This window comes from Tenrec ecaudatus, chromosome 5, assembly GCF_050624435.1.
Source record: "Tenrec ecaudatus isolate mTenEca1 chromosome 5, mTenEca1.hap1, whole genome shotgun sequence".
NCBI classification, from domain to species: Eukaryota; Metazoa; Chordata; class Mammalia; order Afrosoricida; family Tenrecidae; genus Tenrec; species Tenrec ecaudatus.
This window is the reverse complement of record NC_134534.1, coordinates 168164015-168187156: the sequence shown is the minus strand read 5'-3', so window position 1 is coordinate 168187156 and position 23142 is coordinate 168164015. Positions and strand designations below refer to the sequence as shown.

The 23142-nt window shown below is 41.9% G+C and overlaps 1 protein-coding gene across 1 annotated transcript in view; it reads left to right on the top strand.

Annotated features, from left to right (window-relative positions):
- Nucleotides 1–22155, top strand: part of TXNRD3 (thioredoxin reductase 3) — a 41738-nt gene extending 19583 nt beyond the window's left edge. The window contains exons 7-16 of the mRNA XM_075550253.1: nucleotides 235–377; nucleotides 2558–2673; nucleotides 5472–5697; nucleotides 7079–7171; nucleotides 9863–9939; nucleotides 11320–11476; nucleotides 14591–14698; nucleotides 17347–17442; nucleotides 20277–20411; nucleotides 20616–22155. Coding sequence (XP_075406368.1) covers nucleotides 235–377; nucleotides 2558–2673; nucleotides 5472–5697; nucleotides 7079–7171; nucleotides 9863–9939; nucleotides 11320–11476; nucleotides 14591–14698; nucleotides 17347–17442; nucleotides 20277–20411; nucleotides 20616–20678 — 1214 coding nt within the window. The 3' untranslated portion in view covers nucleotides 20679–22155. The remainder of the gene's footprint in view (nucleotides 1–234; nucleotides 378–2557; nucleotides 2674–5471; nucleotides 5698–7078; nucleotides 7172–9862; nucleotides 9940–11319; nucleotides 11477–14590; nucleotides 14699–17346; nucleotides 17443–20276; nucleotides 20412–20615) is intronic.
- Nucleotides 22156–23142: the final 987 nt, after the last annotated feature.

Below are 23142 nucleotides of genomic sequence, written 5' to 3'. Positions count from 1 at the left end.
ACGCGAGGAACCGTTTTCCCCAGTCTGTCTGCCATGGACCTTTTCCCCAGTTCTCTTTTGTACATGCTGTGTTATAAAAATAGTGAGAAGTTACCATCGTAACTGCTATAATGGAAATGATCTTCGATCCGCTTCTTGAGTGTTAAACTGTATGTAGTGTGGTTCATGTGGTAACATATAATTTACCATGAAGTAAATTCACTTTATGGTTTCAACTTAGTTGTGTATTTCCAGTTAAGCACAACTGGAAGACCATGATAGAAGCGATTCAGAAGCACATCGGCTCTTTAAATTGGCATTACAAGTCATCTTTGAGGGAAAAAGCTGTGACCTATGTCAATTCCTATGGAGAATTTGTTGCAGATCATAAAATAAAGGTACTGTTTGAATTCTTTTGTTTAATCATTACCTTTCCTTATCATTGCTTATATACCTACCTTTAAGTAAAATTCGGTGTTGGGCATTAAGGACTATCACTAACGCACACCCTCCACTGTTTATTGATCCCAAATACCTGGGAAAATTGAAGAAATTTCATTTTAAAGAACACTTTATTTAAAGCTATTATTTGCACTTTGATTTCAGCCATCTTAAAAAAAGAAAAGGCTCATAGTTCAAAAGGCTGCATAAAAATGCTAGCAGTGGAATCCTTTTAAAAATCGTGACTTAACTAGAATGCCAATGTATGGTATTGACACGTAGTACCAAAATTCGTATGTTTTGTGAATATATTTTTTATGCGTTATTATAATGGAACCCTCGTGGGGCAGTGGTTAAAGCACTCAGCTGTCAACTGGGAAGTCGGCAGTCCCACCCCAGCAGTGCTGTTCAGAGAAGGCTGTGGTGGTCTGCTTCCATCAAGGCTGAACCCCTGGGAGGCAGGTCTACTCTGCCCTGTGGAGCTGCCGGGAGTCAGAGCAGCTTGACAACAGGGCTCTGGCCTTTTTAGGCTGTTCTGTTATAAGGTCAGTGCATAGGAAAGTGAGCCCCTTTGGACACAACAAAATGGAGTTTGGAGTTAGGATTGGACCCTCCAAATCTAGTTGATACTTTTGTTGTTGTGCTGTGGCATGGTGTGAGACGATTTTGATAGGATGACAAGTTACTTTGGAGGCCTGTGTTATCTCTAACTTTAAAAGGTGTGAGATGATCCCTTTAAATTAGTTCATGAGCCAGTTTGAATTACGTCGTTCATATGAACCATGGTAGAAATACAGGTCAGTGAGTTGTGTTTCTCAGATTGTGATACAGTGGTAAATACAGGTCAGCAAGTTGTGTTTCTCAGATTGTGATACAGTGGGCACATTTTGTTGGATGAGATTGTCTCCTTAATGGAGCCTGCCCCATGTTACTTCCCCAGGTAGCGATGTTAATGAAGGAATGTCAGGGCACTGCCACGTTCTGGCTCTGTTTCTGACTCTCTGTAGCTCCTGCCCTGGTCTGCTTTCTGCCGTTTCCCTCATGTGGTACTACCGCCCCCTTCGTTGACATTGGAATTTTTAAAATGAAAATATATTTACGAGTTACTTATGTACTTAACCATAGACAAACAGGGGGCAGCCTTTGTTGGTACCCCAGATACTGGATGTATGTGTAGGATGGTATGTAAGGTTCTTTATACTTTATACTTTGCTGAAATCTCTATTTCTCCTCTCACACATAGCTTACGTTCCCGCTACTTCTGGCCACTTGCTGTTTCCCAATACCAACTGCTTTCAGGCCCTTGTGTGTATAGATGGAACTCAGGTGGCACAGTGGTTAAACACTTGGCCACTAACCAAAAGGTCAGTGGTTCAAACCAACCAGCTGCTGCAGGGGAGGAAGCTGTGACAGTCTGCAGAACCCCCCGGGGGCAGCTCTACTCTGGTCAGCAGGGTCTCTGAGTTGAACTCTGCTAGATGACACGTGTGGGTTGTTTTTCTTTGTTGGATGTGTATCAGTAGGTATATGAGGGGACTTCATAAAGCTCATGGAAAAAAACAGAATGGAAAGATAATGGAATTTTTATTTGAACATTCTTTCCTCCTGCGAGCTTTGTGAAGCACCCTCATACTTGTATGTGTGCATGCAGACACACGCACATGCACACACACACCCCTATACACACATGCACGCAGCTGCTCACTGCATGGTTGGCAGTTCAGTTCTGCCCACAAAGGCCTCCCGTGAGTCACTGAAGGACCCATGAAGCACAGTCATACTCTTGACAAAAATAGGGCTCCGGGGTCAGAATCCACTGGCTCTATCCCTGTCTGCTCTCTCTTCCTGGTCTTGAGTGCCTCTGTGAAATAATTTCATTTTTATCATGTCTCCTTAAAATATCATTTTTAATATCTTCTTTAAGCTGTCCTTTGACTAGCTTTCTTGTCTCGTCCCAATCTCGTCTGTTGTTTAATATTTTATAACGACTTCTATGTTACTGCTCAGCACTTTGCACTAGTATTTGCATGTTCTGTTGAATTTGAAGCTCTGTAAGGGTAACAACTATTTTGTATGGGTGTCTGATATTCTGTTGACTAAGTGAAATGTTTTGTTTGTTTGCTGTTTTCTTTTCAAGGCAACCAATAAAAAGGGACAAGAAGCTTGTTTTACTGCTGCAAACTTTATCATAGCAACAGGGGAAAGGCCACGGTATTTAGGAATTCCAGGAGATAAAGAATACTGTATTACTAGGTAAGACGAGAGGCCCTGCATTGTCTCGATGATGAACATATTCACCTAATAGCTGAAAACTAAGAAGTGTGAGTCCATCCCGAAGAACCCCAGAAGAAAGTTCTGGTGATCTGCTTCCAAACATTCAGCCATTGAAACATCTGTGGCGCTCAGTTCTAATCCGGTGCATGTGGGGAAGTCATGAGTCGGAGTCAGGAGCAGTCTCTCCAAATGCATTTTGCATGGTTGAGCGTCTCCTCCGGGAAGCACTCGCCTGTTCAACAGTGTGTGGTTTCAGAGTGTTGCACCGGCTCTCACCCCTGTTTCGGGTTCTTCCGTCATTAACATCAGCTCACTGCCCCTATCTAAGCTTTCCAGTTGCTGTTGTCAGTCTGATCCCACAGAGAGAGTTCTTCAAAGAGCTTAGTGTTCAAGGCAGTCCTTCTTTTAAACTCCTTCAGGGAAATTGTTGTTCCGTTTAAGATGATGTCACTGGATGCCTTGGGTTTAAAGGTTTGAAGATTTTGTGGCAAGAGTTTGAGGGCTTCATCCAGCCTTTATGGCTCCAGGAGTCTGGAGTTGATGAAACTGTGAAATTCTGTATATGCATCTTTGATTCTGCGGAATCTTTGATCAAAATATTTTGTAATGGTAGCTGGGCACCATTCAGTTCTGATCACAGGACAGAGGAGGCAGTTGTTCCTGGAAGCAGGTAGTCACGCATTTCATTGTAGGTATTGACTGTATTTTGCTTATGTGTCCATCTGCTGATGGGCATTAGGGTGTTTCCATCTCTTTGCTTTTGTGAATAGTGCTTCAGTGAACGCTGGTCTCTGCTTGACTACGCTTCCAGATCCCAGGAGTGCAGGTGCCAGCACAGATGGTAGCTCTGTGCTGAGATTTCTGAGGAACTGCCATTCGATGTTCCACAGTTCTCCGCTGTAGTGGCTAACAGTTCCAATTTGTGTTTCTGCTATTTCCTTTTTCTTTGTATCTTGTCCATCCTAGTGGGAGTGAAGTGGTATCTCATTATGGTTTTTATTTTCTTGTCGTTTTTAAAAATTACTAACTAGTTGACATTCTCTTTTAACTCTAAACTGTATTGTCTTTATGTATTCTTAGTTTTACTCTTCCTTATTCCATGAGAACTTCAAACTAATGGCAAGCAAAAGTATATACAACCCATGAAGAGAAAGTAATAATGCAAAGAGAAAATAAGTTTAGGCAAATAAAGGATAAGTTCAGTGGTAAAATGTTAAGTTCTCTAGAGAAACAAAACCAGGACACCTGTGATTATATCTGTAAATGTAAGAGGATAGATATTACAGCAGGAAGGAATATAACAGCTAATCAGGCCACACAGCAGTACAGAGGGCTAAATTCAACTCACTTCCGTGCAACAGTTAATACACTGGCAGTCCTTCAACTCACAACGGCCGCTGGGTCCAAGGTCACGAAGCAGTCAGCTGAGTTTTCTGTAGAGCAATGTAGGCAGTCTGGCCACAGGCAGCAAACAGCAGGGCAGGTCACCAACAGTCAGCCAGACGACAGGATCCAACAGCCCCAAGCTCAAGTGATGTATGCACCAGCAATGTGGTGAAGCAGGTCTCCAAGGAACCGCAAACTTTAGCAACAAGATCCATGGGTTGGCTGTCCCATAGGTAGTGTAGCTCACATGTTGAGGAGAACATCATCAGAGAGCAAGAGAGAGAGGTGGGGCTTGCCAAGCCATTTATTTCTTTGCCCTCCAATCAAACTGCAACCTTATTAATCCCACATGTTTTTATTGGCCAGGTTGGCACAATAAACCTACCTATCACAAGTATATTTATAAAAATGTATAGGAAAATGTGCTCTTTATTTCTGTGTAATAACTAGACTATAGTTTGGGAGTTTGCCTCTTAGCTTGCAAAACAAAGTAAATACACTGAACTTTAGAGTTTACTTTCTATGTGATAATAGGGAATCGCCTGATCAGGAGAAGCATGGCTATTCCTAATTTTCTGATTAAACAGGAATTTTCCCTGGATGGTCATAAAGACAACCTTGTAGTACAGTGACTCAGAAATCTATTTTTCACTGTAATATTGGTCAGAGGAGCAGACATAAATGTCTGGACATCCAGAACAAGTGCTGTTCATGCTTTCCGCATACGGGAAGGACCCCTGGAGTGCAGTGGTTGAGCCCTGACTGCTACTGGAAAGATGGGTGCTTTGAACCCACCAGCCATTCTGTAGGAGAAAGATAGGTCCGTTTGCTCCTGTAAAGATAAAAAGACTCTCTACATTAAGTAGATTCCAACCCATAGGGACCAACAGGACAAAGTAGAGCTGCTTTTTAGGATTTACTTGACTAAATGTTGTATAGGATGTAAGGTAGTCTCATCTTCCTCCTGAGGAACAGCCAGTGAGTTTGAACCACAGGCCTTGTGGTTAGCAGCCAATTGCTAATTCCACGACGCCACCAGTACTTCAGCCCTTCGCACATCTGTGGGGCAGTTCAGCTTAGTCCTATAGGCTTCTTTATGACTCGGTGTTGAACTGATGACAGTGGATTTGCTTCGGCTCACCACACATAGTACAGTCTAATATTTTCTATCTGTGCTATTTTTTTTTTTGCTCCATTCATTCATTTGATTTCTGAGTCATCTGAGGCATGTTTCCTCCTTTAAATTCTCTCCACCGTAAACACAATGACAAACTGAAGTGTTTCTTTTGAGCATGTCTTCATGTGAACACCAAATTGCTGTTCGCCCAACGAAAGACCATTGCACATCGAAATACACATACCTCATCTTCACTGTTTGTTTGTTTCCCCAGCGATGACCTCTTTTCTCTGCGTTATTGCCCCGGCAAAACTCTCGTTGTGGGTGCATCCTACGTGGCTTTGGAGTGCGCAGGATTTCTGGCCGGCCTTGGCTTAGATGTCACCGTGATGGTGCGCTCCATCCTTCTTCGTGGCTTTGATCAAGAAATGGCAGAGAAAGTGGGCTCCTTCATGGAAAAAAATGGTGTTAAATTCTTACGAAAATTCATACCTGTGATGGTAAGTCTGAGTAACAGCTGACACACACTGTGCTTTCTCTCTTGGCCGTGACTTAGCTTTTCATTTTGCCCGTCCTCACAGGGTAGTTCTCTCTGCCCTGTAGACTCGCAGAGAGCCAGTCGACTTGATAGCAGTGAGTTTGTTGGCTGGCTTAGGTGGCGCTCTTGGGGAGTTCGGATTGCTAACGATGAGGACTGCCCCTCAAAGCCACCAGGCGGTCTGCTCCTGAGCAGCCAAGGCCTCGGGAGATCGAGGCGGGGCCCCGGGCCTTGGAGCTGACTTTAACACTGGCTGGGTTTTTGGTCTCGGTTTACTTTTATTTCATTAAATAAAGCAGCATGTCTTCATCAGGAAACTCTAACAATGACTGTTCCACCATCAGCCTGTGTGCCTGACCCATGCTTACCCTGTCATCAGCTTTCCCCTTCCCCTCACCTTGTTAGACTGCCCTGTGCACAGCCAGTTACTTTTCTCCCTCTGCCTCATTGCACTCCCTCTAGTACCCTCGTCTGCACGGTAAGCCACCCCGCCGGCTCTTCCTTCTGCTGTGTCTCTCTCCCCACCCTTCCCTTTTTCCTGTCTCTAGAAAAAGTCTGCATATGCTGCTGCTGCCTTCTTTCCTGCATTTCATCCTTCAGCTCGCTCTCGGCTACCTCCGTCCCATGATTACAACACACTTGTTGAGCTCTCCAGCGTATTTCCCACTGCCGGGTCCAGTGGTCGTGCCTTTGCCTCTGTCTTCCTCTTTCAGTGTTCATAGCCCACAGCCTATGGCTGTCCTCGCCACGTCAACTCACTCTGTGAATATCGGAGCTCTTTTGCGCTCACCCTGACCCCTCTCTCCGTACTGTTACCCAGTTGTCTTTTGTATGCTCATAGTTTAAAATACCATCTAAATGCTAACAAGACTCAGACTTACATCTCCTGTTCAAACATAGCGCCTAAAGGCCACATTCATCTGTACAACTGCCTACTGGTTATCTCTGCGTGAAGTCCTCAAACACTTCAACAGAGTAAGGACAAAACTCGGAATTTTTGATATTCTCTCTAAATGTTTTTTCTTGTAATTTGAAATTCTTGATATTCTACCGAAATGTATATTCTTGCTAACTTTTCTGACCCATCTTGAGACTAAGGGTACGGTACCACTGTCCCCACAATTTATCAAACCATCCCCTAGGAAGCAGCCTTTATTCTTGCAGGTGATCTCTAATCTGAATTAGTCAGGTGAATCCTCTACTTTCAAAATGTGGCTATGACAGATGTCTTCTTCACTGCTCAGTCTAAGACGTGCATGCACACACATGTGCTTACACACATATATGTCTGGGTCCTGTGACCCGTATATTTTCTCTCATCTTTACATGATGTATCCCGGTAGATTCAACAGTTGGAGAGGGGTTCACCTGGAAAACTGAAAGTAGTGGCCAAGTCCACTGAAGGACAGGAAACTACTGAAGACATATATAACACGGTAAGTTTTTGTTTTAGACACAGAGTAAATGGATGCAATCATAAATGAGTACAGATTAAGCTTAAAAACTGTATTAGACTTAAGAACATTTTACTCCAACAGTATGATAAATATGAAGATAATTGGGTTGCTCACATTTAACAGTTTTCCGTAAAACTTTATTAATATTGATAAACGTGTGCATATTATTGTACAGAGAACAAAATCTGGAGGCACATATACCCAACTATTATTAGTAGTACTATTCCGAGGGATTAGGTATTTTATGCTTCCCCATTGAAATATAGAGAGGGCCTTCAAAAAGTTTATGGAAAAATGGAATTAATGGATCATGGAATTTTTTCACAAACTGATGCCCCCTTTGTAATGCCAGCTAAACAAGGAATATTTAATATAATCAAAACACCAATGAAGCGTTTTTTCATTTTGAAAAAAATACAAAGTATCTCTGACAAAACAAATAATTATGGTCTATTTTGGATAGGAACAGTGTTTTAACTACTAGTATTTGAATGACAACAGTTATTTCTTAAAATGTAATTTTTAACTTACAGCTTACATTTTATATACTCTTTCATATATATAACTGTCAAACATTAAAAATAAGCATAATTAAAAGAGAATCAACAAAGCCAAAGTAAAAACGAAAATTTAAAAGATCAATCCTGTTGAGATTTTGATTAGATCTTTTAACATATTTTAAACATCTTTTAACATTCATTTAGAGCAGTGGTTCTCAACCTTCCTAATGCCGAGACCCTTTCATACAGTTCCTCATGTTCTGGTGACTGCCCCCAACCGTAAAATTATTTTTATAGCTACTTCATCACTGTAATTTTGCTACTGTTATGACTTGAGCGACCCCTGTGAAAGGGTTGTTCAACCCCCAAAGGAGTCGCGACCCACAGGTTGAGAATCGCTGATTTAGATAGTCTAAATGATTGTCAGTCAAGAAAGTTTAATAAATGTCTCTGTAGTGGTCAAGAACATCTGTAGATTCATTCTTAGATATTGCATATAATTTAATGTAGTTATGAGTGGCATTTTTTAAAGTGTCATAATCTTTGGTTGCTACTGGTGTATAGAAAACCTGTTTATTTTTGCGTGTTGATTTAGTATTCATTGATATTGCTAAGCACCGTTTGTCCGCCAGTTTGTCATCCTGTGGAGACTTGCTTATGCACCAGGCGCACACCGCCCCCACATTGGTAGGCTGGTATTTTCTGCCTCTTCTGGCAAACAGAACTTGGATTATCAGGTGGTCACTGGCCCCTACCACCCTCTAGACTGGCAGAAATCTCTTGAGGACCCTTGGGACATAGCTTTACGGTGTGTGGGGGCAGTTTAGATTAATACGTGCACATGTGAAAAAAGAAGAAAACAGCAAAATTAACACAATCTGGACATCTGCAAAAATTGACCTGTATTCGCCTGAGAACAGAAATCATGCAGGTTAGAGTATTGGATGCATGTGAATGGTGGTGCTGGTGAAGGTTATTGAAAGTACCATGGGCTGCCAAAGGAACGAACATCTGTCTGGAGGAAGTACGGCCAGAATGCTCCTGCGAAGCCAGGATGGCAAGTCTGCCAACCTCTCTTGACATGTTGTCAGGAGAGACCAGTCCCTGGAGAAAGACATCATGCTTGGTAAAGTCGAGGGCAGCGAAAAGAGGAAGGCCCTCCAGGAGATGGCTGGATACATGCAATGCGTGACAGTGGCTCAGCGTGAGAACCCTTCTGAGGCCGGTGCAGGCCACGCAGTGTCTTCATTCTGTGGACTTAGCGTCGCTGTGTGGTTAGAACTCACTCTGGTACCTAGCAACAACAACATTGGAATGGTTTTATTCTTTTTATTCTTTGTTCTATTAATATGAATTACATTGATTCATTTTTGTAATTCTGGGGACAAATGCCACTTGTTTATAATGGCCCTTTTGTATATTATTATACATAACTTTCCGTAGCATTCTGTGAAGGATTTTACGTATGTGTTCATAAGGTGTATCAGTCTGTTTTTCTTTTGAAAATGACCAGGTCTGATTTTGCTATCAGGGTTTGTTGGCCTTATAAAAAGACTCAAAAGTTCCCCTTTTTTTTTTTTTTATCTTTGTTAAAACATTCCCCTTCTTACTGTTTGTTCTAGAAGAGTTTAGGTACTATTAGTACTGTTTCTCACTGAAGTGTTCAATAGACTTTGCCGCTGAAGCCATCTGGGATTTGATTTAATTCATGAGACATTTGAAATTGTGAATAAAGGAAGTTGCTGTTCAGTCAGCCCGTGGCTCGCGGCAACCCCATGTGTGTCAGAGTGGACTAGCGTCCCACCCATAGGGTCCCCTGTGGCTGATATCTCAGAAGTAGATCACCAGACTGCGTCTAAGGCGCTCCTGAGTAGACTCAGACTGACAGCCTTTCAGCTAGTTGCCGAATGAGTTAACTCTTTGGGCTCCCAGGGCTCCAAATTGTGATTAGAGCTGCTTCAATGGATGTGGAGTTACACAGGTTTTGTGTCTGTGTAAGTTGGTAAATTGTGTCTTTCACAAATTCATCGATTTCATTTTAAATATTAAATTACTTAGAATACATATTTGTGCTCCTTTGTCAGTATCCCTTTAATGCCCATAGGAACAATGCTCTCTCTCTCTCTCCTTCCTAATGATGATCATTTGTTTTTGATCTCTGTAAATACAGGTTTTATTAGCAATTGGCCGTGAGTCCTGTACCAGAAAACTGGGCTTGGAGAAGATCGGTGTCAAGATTAATGAGAGGTAAGTCTGTGCGGGATCATGGAACTATGACTACACAAACCAACACTTTATAACAGATTACCTCTTGGAAATTTCTGTTTAAGTGCATTTTATGGGCAGTGATGGTTCTGTGGTGGAATTCTCTCTCATGCCAGGGACCAGGTTTCTTTCCTGGCCTATAGCTCCCACTTGTCCGTCAGCAGAGGCCTGCGTGCTTTTATGGTACTGAATAGGTTTCAGCAGCGCTGACAGACTCTGCAGAAAGACCTGGTGGTCTTCTTCTGAGAATCAGCCAGAGAAAGCCACCTGAATCAGAATGATCCTGTATGCAGCCCAGCCATCCGGTGGCACAGGAGTAGGCTGGGCCATTGTGCAAAGGCTGGCTGTCCGTCAGAGATGGCAGCTAGGAACCGCGGCAGCTCACAGCAGTAACACATTGATCTTGTGATAAACACTGGTCTAGCTCTCTATTTATTATCAGTTTTCTCTTCAGTCAATCAGTATTTCTTTTTTGTGTGCTTCTGCAGCTCCTACAGTAAACTAATTTTTTTAAGATAGGGGAACATATTTGTCTGCTGTCTGATTTTGAGTCACATGTTAAGCCCTTGGTCAAGCAAGGAGAACAATTCCTCCTTGAAAATTTTGTAATGTGACTATGGGGAAAGTCTGAAGACATCCAAGGCACCCACACCGCATACATCAGAAAGACAGCCTCTTGTTGAGCTGTAGAAACAAACCCTTGTTATTTTCTAAGCCATTGGCGTTAGAGAATTTTTATGGCTAGAGGGCCTGGAGGACTTAGGGGTCCTTTGTGCTCTGTCATTAGTCTTTTGCTAGGATAGTGTTAGCCATCCAGCAGTATGTAGGTAGCCACCTTTTTTCCTCTTGTGTGTATGTGTGTGTTTCATATAGGTGTTTCCTTTATTTTATTTTAATAAATCATTTTATTGGGGGCGTTTACATATAACAATCCATACATCCATTTTGTCAAGTGGACATGCACATAGTTGGCATCACAATTTCACTTCTTGAGCCCTTTGATCTCAGCTCCTCTTTTTCCCCCTCCCCCACCCTGCCATCCCCGTGAACCATTAAATATTGTTTTGTTATGATTATGTGTACACCTCTTACACCACCCATCCCATCCCCACACTTACACTCTTATGTCTGCAATGAATGTGCTTGTCAAAAACTCCAAATCCATCTCCGCTTTGCCTTTTCTCCCTTGATAGCTTCTCTGATCAGTGTTTAGATCTGATGGGTAAGGACTCTGACATGAAAGCATCTCTCTCTCTATTGTGTGTGGGTGTGGGTGTGGATGTAATTATCTATTTTGGTTGAATATAATACAGGATAAAAACATAATCTGTGTGTATCTTTTTTCTACTGACAAACAAATAGGAGTGGCAAAATTCCAGTAAATGATGTGGAACAAACCAACGTGCCCCACATCTATGCTGTGGGGGACGTTTTGGAGGGTAAACCAGAGCTCACGCCTGTAGCCATCCAGGCGGGCAAGCTGCTCGCACGGAGACTCTTTGCGGGCAGTTTACAAAAGGTAAGTTTCTCACGATTGCTTTTGGGAACATATCTAGATGAAACTTTAAGAAATCAGCATAAATAAAACTTGTGTGCTAATTTCCACGTAAAGGGCTTCTTATAGATATAATTTATAGCTGACTTACTACTTACTAGTAGAATTTAATTTTTCAATTTCATTTCAATGTCTACTCTGTACAACATGTTGTGCTGGGTCATGCACCCAAGATTGTCCATGGCTCCAGCTCCAAAAGCCACGTGGGAAGCCATGAGTCCGCCATCCACAGTCCCAATTACATTAGGAGACAATGTCCCATATTCTGGATTTGTCTGCGCTTCAACATTTTTGACAAAGAGTCCTGATAAGATACTGTATGCTTCTCATTTCTCCACACCACGTGGCTTGTCATGCAGTGAATGAAGACCTTTCTGGGCGAAAAAATGTACTTTTACCTGGGAAGTTCATCATGCTGATCACAGGGAAGACAATTAGAAAGGTGTGTAATACTCACATGCTGCAGAGAAAGAAATTAAAGACACAGGACTCATCTCAGCCTTCTTCACATGTACCATTCAGTGACATTAGCTGCATCCATCATGTTGTGCAGCATCCGGTTCCCACAGGAATCTGAGCTGAAGGCAGCAGTAGGAACGACTGTGAATCAAGTTCAGGTGAAGCAGCGAGTCAGCTGTGTGGAAAAGTCGTTGCAGGTGAAAGGGAGGTCAGTTGAGGAACTTCTTGGGGGGTATTATCTATGATTATTGTTAGGGGCCTGGTGTCTGTTCTGACTCACAGAGGCCCGTTGCACCAAGCTTACAATCATGGTTATGTGTGAACCCATTGTTGCAGCCACTGTGTCACATGCTTACAGCTAATGTTGTTGATTGTACTGAGCCAGTCTGAGAGTAGTGTCGGCTCAACATTGAAAGGGTATTCCAGGACAGTGACCTTGGAGATTCCTGTAACTACTATTGGTAGAGTACATCTGGTCTGTGTTTTAAGAATTTGTGTTGTGTTCTGTAAATTTTCCCCATTGGGTTGGGTCCCTGCTCAGAATGGTTGGTGGTGGTAGCCAGGAGCCATCTAATTCTCTGGTCCCTGGAGAGATGAGGCCTTGGATGGTTTGAGTAGGCAGCTGATCCTGTAAACGAGGTCCTTCTTTGGATCGTTGGTTTCCTTCTTGCTCAAGACAAGTAGAGATAGTTGTATGTTGCATGTCCACTCACAAGCTTCCAAGACTCCAGATGCTACTTAGCATATACGAGGATGTGGAGACTAAGTTAATCCAGTTGACCCATGAGACTCTCTGGACCCTACTCTGCGGGGAGCCGATTCCCAGGGCTGTTGTTCTGGGTGGATGCAGTTTGCCAGTCATTCCGTTAACAGCTGAGTGGTGTAACCATTGTGCAACCAGAGCTGCTTCCCTTCCTTATTAGCAGACTGTTCCCTTTTGTTTCAATAAGTAAGGTAAAAGTTGGAACAATTCCTACTGTATGATTCACAACAGCTTTTGTGGGACCATGCAGTTTTTATAACAACCGAAAATATTCTATGTTGGATATAAATCATTATCATTGACTTAGGGATACACCTGGTGGTGGTGGTTCATTTTGCTTTGCTTTTGAATAACAAATAATAGAAACTTATGCAAGCCAGGCAAAATGAAACATTTTGTTAATTCCATTAAATACTAAATATACTTCTGTCTGTGAGAACAAGAATCTTGATAGGAGCAGGTCTCACCGAAGTTGGAAATGGGGGGCATGACTGTTCTGAGATGTCAGCGACAGCAGATGGAGGCCTTTATCAGATGCTCTTCCGGAGCGGGACTTGGCTGTAATTCTGTGGGCATGCTTCTTCTTGTCCCCTGCCGCTTGGCACAGTCTTTCTCCGCTCCGCGTTCATATCATACGCCAGAAAGAATGGGATCGGCACTGCTCGCTTTTTCCTGCCATTCCATGGTAGCTTTTTCCTGGTGCCTAGCTCTGACCTCAACACCTGTGTCTGACAAGGCTTAGAGGGACATGTAGTGCCGTGCACAGTGCTGCCCTCTGAATGGGCCATGGTCTGGCAGTAGTTAATGATTGTCATTTCTAGTTGTGCCTTCCACCCTTCCTCTGTCACCTACATTCAGCTTTCTTTCCATGCACGCACTTGAAACAGTGTGCCCGCCTCCTGACCTTGACCATCACAAAGGCTCTCTCTCCTCCCTGGCAGGGATGCCGCCTGCAGTCACGGTCCTTTCCCACAGACCCCGCCACATGAGCTGCTGCAAAAGCTGCCCGTCTGCACCACATCCGCCAGTCTTCTGGTGACACTCAGCTGTGTTCTCCCACAGTCTGGCGGGGGTTCTGTCTGTAGCGTGAGACTTTTAAAGGTCTTCTACACTCTGATTCTGCATACCTGGAAGTCCAGGACTCTTGTCGAAAACAGAGTGTGATCTATGACTACTTGAGATGGTGGTGGGGTAGAGGGTGGGAGGATGATAGATAAAGGGTATGGAGTTGCTTCTGAGGGGCCCAGAATATTCTCAAATGTGATGGCAGTTGGACATAATCTGAGTAGAAGGAAGGCTACGGAATTGTACATTTTGTATGGTGAATTAGGTGGTGTGTGATTTATATCTCAATGAACCTGTGAAAAATGGAAAGATAACCCATCCCCTTTATAGCCCCCATAGTGGGTCAGACCCCTGTTCCCCACACACATGCCATTCCCCCTGATGGTCACTGTTCCCTTACTGCTCAGTAGCCCGAGGACTGTGAAATGGCTCTGGGATGGGCTCCGCTTTCAGCGCACCGGCATCGTTATCTTTTCCCTGAGAGAAATGCCCGGGTATGGAACCCAGAGGCCCCACTGCAGAGGAGCATCCCCGTGGGACCAGATGTGTTAGTTTTGACTCTGGCGGATCTGATCCCATCCAGTGATTTCGGGCCTGTTTGCGGATTCTCTTCTGAGTCAGACTCTCTCCTAGTCTAATTTTGTACAGTATAATTTCCCTGAAATTTTTAGTGTTATGTGAATCAGTTACACTAAACAAGACTGACTTATTTTCCTTTTAAAAAATGTATTTAAAGTAGACTTTTTCTGTAAACAATGTCATGAAATAAAATAACATAACTTATCTTACAGTGTGATTATATCAATGTCCCAACGACTGTGTTCACTCCTTTGGAATATGGTTGCTGTGGATATTCTGAAGAGAGAGCCGTTGAAGTATATAGCAAAAAGAATCTAGAAGTAAGACCTTTATTTTTAAATTTTAAAGAATTTCTCATTTAAGCATTTATCTTCACAGAAATGTTTTATTTCATAAGTTACTATGATAGTTTTAGGAAATCATGTTTCTGTTTTAGGAGAATTAGAAATTAAGCATCATATAAACACTCTGTAACAACTAATCATACAGATGGGGAAAGAGTAAAGTATAGTGCATTAGTTAGGAGCTTTGGGTTACAAATAATAAAATCTACTGGAGAGAAAGCTTATATGCGGAAGTTGAGGCGGGCTCAGTGAGATGGATTGACACGTGGCTGTGAGGATGGGCTCGGACATAGGATCAGTTAGGAGGCTAGCGCAGGAGTGTACATTGTCTCGTACTGGTGTGCACCGGTCAGGATGGGTTGAAACTGACTCGGTGGCACCTAACCACAACAACATGGAAGGGTGCTATTTTTTTCAGTGAATGACAATATACTAAGTCCATTCTAAGACATAGGATTTTGACATTTTAGAACACATGAAGGCATATAGAAAATCTTACAAATTTTTATAAATTGATTAATTCACTTAGAGCTGTGGGCAAAGGATCAATAGTTAGATGACTGATGTTCCTATAGCAACTCTAAATGTTGATAAATCCTAGAGCAGCACCTTCAGGTTTCTGATGGAAACGTCTCTGTTCTACTGAACCACCTACGTCTAAAGGAGACTGGGAACATGTTCATCAATTCAAAGTTTGATAAAATACTTTGCTGCACCCTGTTTTAGGAAGCCATCTCAAAGACTCCACCAAAACAGATAGGGGTCATTAGAGGAAACAGACAGGCCCAGAGAGAGGTCCAGCACGTTTTCAGGACGCTGAAGAGGATCTGAGATTGAGGCCTTGAGCCTGTCTTAACAGGCAGTTTGTTTTGAATGGAACTGGGCTAAGGATCCTTGAAGATTTTCCTAATGAATTTGGAATTGAAAAGATACTTGATATATTTAAATATCTTAAGAGAAGATTTAGATAATTAGTAAAGACTTGGGGATTAAATTGGGGTTAATCTATGGAAAATTAAGCTCATGACAAAATAAGATAACCCTTCAGTCCCAAAGAAAGTAAACAGTTGTTCAGGAGAGTAATCGTAATTTACTGTGTGGTTCAGTAGTGAAAAGCTCAGTTTTTAAAATAATAGCCTTATTGAGTTATAATTCACAAAAGAGAAGTTCTATGTCTACTAGTAATCGATCTCAATTTCCCCTCACTTCCGTACCTCTGTACCCTTGTTCAGCTACTTCCTGTTTCTGTAGATGCCTCTGTTATGCACGAGTGGATTTCAGTGTGTCTTCTGATTGGTTTCATGGAGCATGTTTTCATGTTGTAGCATGAATCAATACATCATTTATTTTTATTTCTGAGTAATGCTTCATCATATGAAGATTGCTACATATTATTTGCCCTTTCATCACTTAATTGGCATTTGGATTGTTACCACTCTTTTTTTTTTTTAGCTAATTTGAATCATGCTGCTGTGAACTTTTATATGTGGGCTTACATTATCATTTCTTCAGGAGTAGATATGCTAGGTCATAAGGGTAAACCTATGCTTAAATTTTTTAGGAACTGCTAGACTCTTTTCCAAAGCAGTGGCACCGTTTTATAATCCCACAGACATTATGTGAGGGTTTTCTTTTCTCCATAGCCCCATCTGTGTTGCTATTACCTGTCTCTTTATTATAGCCAACTGTAGTGTTTCACATTTTTTCTACAAAAAGGTCTGTGCATCCTAGTCCCTAGAACTTGTGAGTATTACTTTATTTGGAAACTTGGTTTTTGAAAATGTAATTAAGTGATAGGTTTCAAGATAAGGTCATTTTGGGATGCTCCAGTGGGCCCAAAGTCCATTGGGAAGTCCCCTCAATAAGACACAAAAGGAGAAGGCTATGTGAAGTAGAAGGTAGAAATAGGGGTTAGTAGGAATGTTTGGAGCCACAGGACACTGGAAGAAGCGGTATTTGTGATGTATTTATTTCAGTAAGCACAGTGTTATCCAGGTTGATTCATGTTTTGAGATGATTTTACACTCGTGTTTCTTCATAGCATTGTTTGCATGTATGATGGAATTTTAAAACATTCATAGAAAAATTTCATTACTTATTTTGTTCTCCAGGGACTTTTTGAAGCCCCCTTGTATGTCCCATGTCACACTCATCCATTGGTGGGCCCTCGGGCTGCCAACCACTACACCACCAGCCAAGCAGACATACAAAACAAACGCACTGCCAGCGAGTCCATGCTGACTCAGAGAGACCTTGTAGAATAGGGTAAGGACAGCCTGGGAGTGTCCCCGGCTCTACAGGAGTAGAAAGCCTGCCATTCTCTGAGGAGCGGCTAGCAGGTTCAAACGACTGAGGGCGTCTTCAGTTTCATACAGATGCGTGAGCATTGGGTTTAGTTACTATGATAGCTTCTTTGAGCTGGTAGCCAGCAGCGCAGACAAAGGTAAACATACTTGCATGGCTGCCCAGACACCCTTCCCTACCAGATACATTTATAATCATAAAATTTTAAATTTCCAAAAACTGTTCTAGAGAATATTGTCTTCATATAATTAAACGGTATTTCAAGGAGTGGCTTGAATCTGCATTAACCTTGGCCTTTCCCCTTTCTCCGTGTCTTCCAGGTCTATCATACTTTGTTCTGGCCTCTCGAGTGGACGGTCGCTGACAGAGACAACAACACTTGTTATGCAAAGATCATTTGCAATCGACTTGACAATGTACGTGATGTGGTAGGAAGCTGAAATGCTGTGATTTTAAAATGTGACTCTTGCTCTCGTATTTGTACTTTTATCATTTCTTTAAAGATAGCTTTGAGAACAAGGCAGACATTGTTTGGATTGTTATCCAGTTAATAATGTATAAGGGGCCTTCAGAAAGTTTGTGGAAAAGGGAAATGGAAAGATAATGGAATTTGTCCACAACCTTTTTGAAGCTCCATCAAATTCAATGAGGTTGAACAAGTGGATTTTAATTGAATTTTAATAATTCTCAGTCAAAATATATTATTGAAATTATTCTCTTTTCAAATATATCTGAGTTGGCAATTTAGAATTTGATGATCTGAAAATTGTGGTCATCAGTTTAGGTATATGTTTGTGTGCATTTTTAAAATTGAAGGTGATGTCAAAATACCTCTAGAAAGCTAGGCTTACACAAAGCAAAAACTTGTTAGTTACTAACTCCCAGTTAAGTTTTTCATTAGAGAAGAAGCAATCGGTTGGATAATCTGTTATAATAGTTTTTGCCTTCTTTATAACTGAGGTGAACAACACAATTGTAGCCAACTTATAATTGGAACTGTTAACGTTTCTCCAATGAGAAATACCTCGGTCCTTGGCTTCACACAAGAAAGATTTCACTTTGAAGCCTAGTTTGATGAGAGCAATAAAGAACTGCCTTGTAAGACACAGAACTGCCTTGCAAGATGGTGAATAACGAACATGAGCAATTCCATCTTGAAAGAAAATGCAAATTAGTTCATTATTGCTCTCATCGTAGTTTGTGATCCACATGGGTTTTGAAAATCAAGGATAGATGCAATAAACTAAACATAAGCCAGAGCGAGAGATGGAGGCACAGCTGTGCGGACCGCAGCCCGGCCTCCATGAAGCGTATAGGAGCCGCTAGGAGAGACTGTGCGCCACAGAAAATATCTGGCTTTTCAGGGCAGGGCCCGTGCTGGGGAGCATGGTCCACGGTACTGGTCAATCCCATTGGCTGAATCAGGCCCACCTGGCCTAGATGGGGCCCGTCCAGGTGTACCGCCCACCTAGGTGTAACACTCCTTCCTGTCTGGGGCGCATCTCTGAGCATGTCCCATGGACACCTTGGTCCCTGTTCTAACTACCTAACAGAACTGTAACTTGTGATTTAAAAAATATATATAATGAAAGAGTATGAAAACTTGGTTTCTCCCCATTTAAGAGTATATATCTGGGGAGATAAAACATTAAAAAGAGATAACTAAACATCAGCAATGGACATTTATATGAAGTTTCAAAATAAATCATCTGATTTAATTCTCAGGTGGGGTCTTTATTCATCTTCTCAGTATGACAGAAGATGAAGGTCATATCTGATAGCTAATTGGCATGTGCTTTTTTGTTGTTGCTGTTGCCTGAGTAGTGAAGATAGTGAGCTGGACCGTGAGATTAATTAACCCATTGTGGACAGTCTATACGGCAGATAATCTCCACAGAAATAATGGTAGAGTAATTGAATCATTTTCTCAAGCGCTGAACATGCTACCGTGTGTGATCTCACTGAGAAGTGAAAAAGAGAAGGAATTCCTTGCATAAATGTCACTATTACTATGTAGAGTAGAAGTTATTTGTCTCTGTTGTGTTTGTATCATCTCATTGCTTCTTATTCAGTATAATGTAGCATTTAGTAATCTGCATGGATAAAAATATTGGCTACTTTTATTTTTACATAGGACTTTTCAAGTATATTTTTTATTTGGTTATTGCTTCAAAAATGCCACCTTAAAATAACTTACTTTTATTTTACAAAGGCCTTCTATTCTGCTGATTTTAAGTATAGTAGTTCTTTGAAACAGTGGATCTGAGAATTGGAATGATTGCAATAGCTTAACTGTGTTTGTTGGTTTTTGTTGTTTGTTTTTTTTAAGGAAAGAAAGTGATAGGGAGGAGAGCTGTTTCCTCACTGAGCTGCAGCTGTTCCTATCCTTTTTCAGGATCCCCATCAGATAGCTTAAAGCATCTTTGAATTTTACAGTGTTATTCAAATGTTAATAGCCAGGCCAGTCACAGGAATGGTCTGTTTAAAACTACCTCCATTCCAATTCAATTAGTGGGGTCTGTAATTGCTGTTTTCACTTGCCCACACCCCATCCTTGTGACCTTTTGCATTTCCTGAGAACCACTGCCTTGGAGGGCCAGGAAGTGGGGTGCTTTGACCCTCTATTCTTCCAGAATATCAGTCCGTGAAGAGTCTAAGATGCCTGTAACTTGCATTGCCCCTTTCTGTTCTTTGTCTTCTGTTGCACACATTGACTGACAGTCACAAGAAAGAGCGCAATCTGAAGACAAAGCACTTGAATGGACGGCCTAGAATGAGATCTTGTCATGGGAAGTGATGGCACATGGAGCTACCCTCTCTGGGCCACCCAGGGTAGACCACTCCTGTTAGAAACCAGGCCACTGGCTTCCCTCACCAATAGTGGCATTTCCAATAAGAGCTGCTCTTTTAGAATTATCCCAGTGGAGGACTTAAATTCAGATTCCTTATGTTGTTATTTGCTACTTCTGCATAATTTAGGAATGCACATCCTACTAATGAACTCCTTCCAACCATCCATAAATTGCTGGATTTTGCAAATTTGAGTGCAAATTCACTCTGGATGTGCATTTACTGGCTTCTTGAACAGAGTCTTACAGTGGCCCATGGTAATGTTCTCTGATAAGTTCGGCACTGGACTTCTTTTTCTATAGTAGATGCTGTAAATTTTAACTGTGAACTTCAAGTGAATAGATTCTTATGCAAACTATTGATCTATGTGGCTTCTTTTTGTTTTGTGCCTGGATTAAAGGATCGGGTGATAGGCTTTCATATCTTTGGACCAAATGCTGGAGAAATTACCCAGGGATTTGCAGCTGCAATGAAATGTGGTCTTACAAAGCAGCTGCTTGACAGCACCATCGGAATTCACCCCACCTGCGGAGAGGTACGGAAGCAGGAATTTTTGTTGTTCTTGGTAATATTTGGTGTAGTCTAAAAAAGGCTATTATAAAGTACATCACTAGTATTTATATTAGTAATTGCTTCCTTTGGAAACACGTATTTTTTTCCTTCGGCTAATATGATATTATGAATGTTTCTTTTTAAGCAATGTGTAAACACATTTGTTTATTTTTCCCCTTTTGAACAGGTATTCACCAGTTTGGAGATCTCAAAGTCCTCGGGACTAGACATCTCTCAGAAAGGCTGCTGAGGTTAGATCCTGCTGCCTTGTTATTTTGTTTCCTTGTCACAGTCGCGTCCTTGAGAGACTTACAACCGCTCTCAGGGAAAGCTGTCTCGGATCCCAGCCCCTACTGTGGTGAGGCAGGTCTGAGAACGTGGACGGATGAGGAGCACAGGCAAGCAGCAGGATATCTTCCTCAGTGCACTTGACTGGCTTGGAGAAGCAGCTTCTCTGCTTTCTTGATGTCTTGGCTTGGAACCTCTTGGTGAGGGGGGCTAAGACTGACTCTCCCAGAAGTCAAAATACTGTTGTTGTTGTTGTTGTTGTTGTTGTTGGTGTTTTCAAATGTAAGAGTTGAGCTTCATTGTTTTTCTGGCACAATTCATTGAAGCTAACTTTTCTGGTTGGTGGGGTTTTTATCTTGCTTTGTTTTCTCTGTGAACATATTTTATCTGTTATAAAACTGACTAAAGTTTCATCTTCTGATGGGTGGGGCTAGAATTCACTTATGATCCCTGATGAGTATGGGTGTCATCTATGGAAATACACTGGACTAGCTGACTATAGAAGACTGTAAGTGGCATTCATAAAAAGTCACATTTTGTATAGATTTTAGTCCGCATTTTTCTCCGTTATCCAAGCCTGACTCCCGCTTTCTCCACCTACACCTTCCTGAGGAAGATAACCTTGAAGTCACTCTTCCTGTTAATGTTTCTAGACTGAGCAAATGTCTCACGTGAGGGGGAAAATGCTTGAATATTTTTTAATGTTGATCATATGACTAGCATTTAAAAAGGGGTTTTAATATTATATATCTCATTTTAAAACTTTAAAATTATTCAAATTTAATAAATTACTCAAGTCAGTCTGCTTAACTGCCAAGTTCAATAACTGTATTGGTGATATTGCATGATATCTTGAATTAGAGAAATGGATCTATCCAAGACTCCTTTGGAAAACCTCTTGTCTTTTTGAGCCCCCTTGTTTTAATAAGTGATGCTCTAGTCATCTATCCCAGTGAGAGAGGGTTGGAGGGCTTGCTGGTCAGAATTTCTAGGCATAAATTTGAAGGAAAATTTTAAACCAAGGAAAAATTAGTAGGCCACGTTATCTACAAGAATTATTGTGCTGCCTATACACCATTACTTTGCTGCTCTCCTTGGGACAGGAGGGGGAACAAGAATGGGGATCCAAAGAGGACAAAAGCAAAGATCATTTATTGAGTTGCTTTCTTTTGGACAACAGAAAATTAACAAGTGTAAAGCCCGCCCCCCGCCCCGCCGGCCCCCCCTCCCCGCAAAAAAAAAGCATGGTGTGTAGTAATTGTTGTTACCTGGTAACAAGAGTATAATGGAAATCATAAAGATGCTGTTAATTTCCCTTATGTATAAAACAGAATGTGGTCATTGAGTAGTGTAGGAGAGGCAGCTGTATTTGAGCTTAGTTTTAAGGGGTGGATGGTAACTAAACAGTTAAACAATATAGAGAACGTCTGAACAAAACTCTCAAGTGATTACATTAAAATATTTTTTTAAAAACCCTTTGTGTATTGCTGAGTATCCCACACACACAACCAAAGTTTCCCAGAACTTCAAAGTAAAATGAAACAAAGACCTTGGAAGCCTTGGGCATCTGCTTTTCACTGAGCATGGAAGGAAAAGGTCCCAGCCCGGTTTTCCCATGGTGGTGTTTCTCATAGGAAGCCTCCATGTCCAGCTGGGACTCCAGTGGGATGTGCCCACATTGGAAGGGTCACTGAAACAAGCCCTTCCTCACAGAAAGGGACAGCGAGAGAACACACCTCTCTTCCCTGTGGCCTGGTAGAAAAGAAGGTGTCAGCACTAGCCTGGGCTAGTGTGGTGGGTAGGCAGCTAACCACCAGGTTGAGGTTACAATGAGTTGGAATCGCCTTGATGGAAGCTTGTTGGGTTTGGGGTGTATCCAGGTTACAAGACCCCTAGTGGTGCAGTGTCTAAGGACTGGGCTAACTGAAGATTGGCGGTGCAAATTCATCAGCTGCTCTGTGGGAGAAAGTTGCCGCAGTCCACTTGTGTAAAGATCACAGCCCTGGAAGCTATGTGGCAGGTCTGTCTGAGTATTGCTGTGAGTAGTAATTAGCTCAATGGCTACCAGGACTTTTTTGGTTTGTTTATTTTGTTAATCTAAGACCATTCAAAAGACTACTGTATATACTCGTGTATAAGCTGAGTTTTCAGCCATTTTTAATGCAGTTTTTTTGTGTGGTAAAATTAGGTGCCTCAGCTGATATTCGGATCGGCTTATACTTGAGTATATACGGTAATTATCTTCCCTTTGCAAGGAGTGGGATAAGGCTTACATACAGAGCCATCTGTGACATTTCAGCTCTGTAATTGGCTCCTCCCAATCCCCTTCTCCACTTCTTTCTCCCCCTACCTCATTGCTCCTTGCCTGAGGTAACTTTAGGTTCATTATAAAAGTTAGAGATTCACTTTACCTGGAAGATAAAACT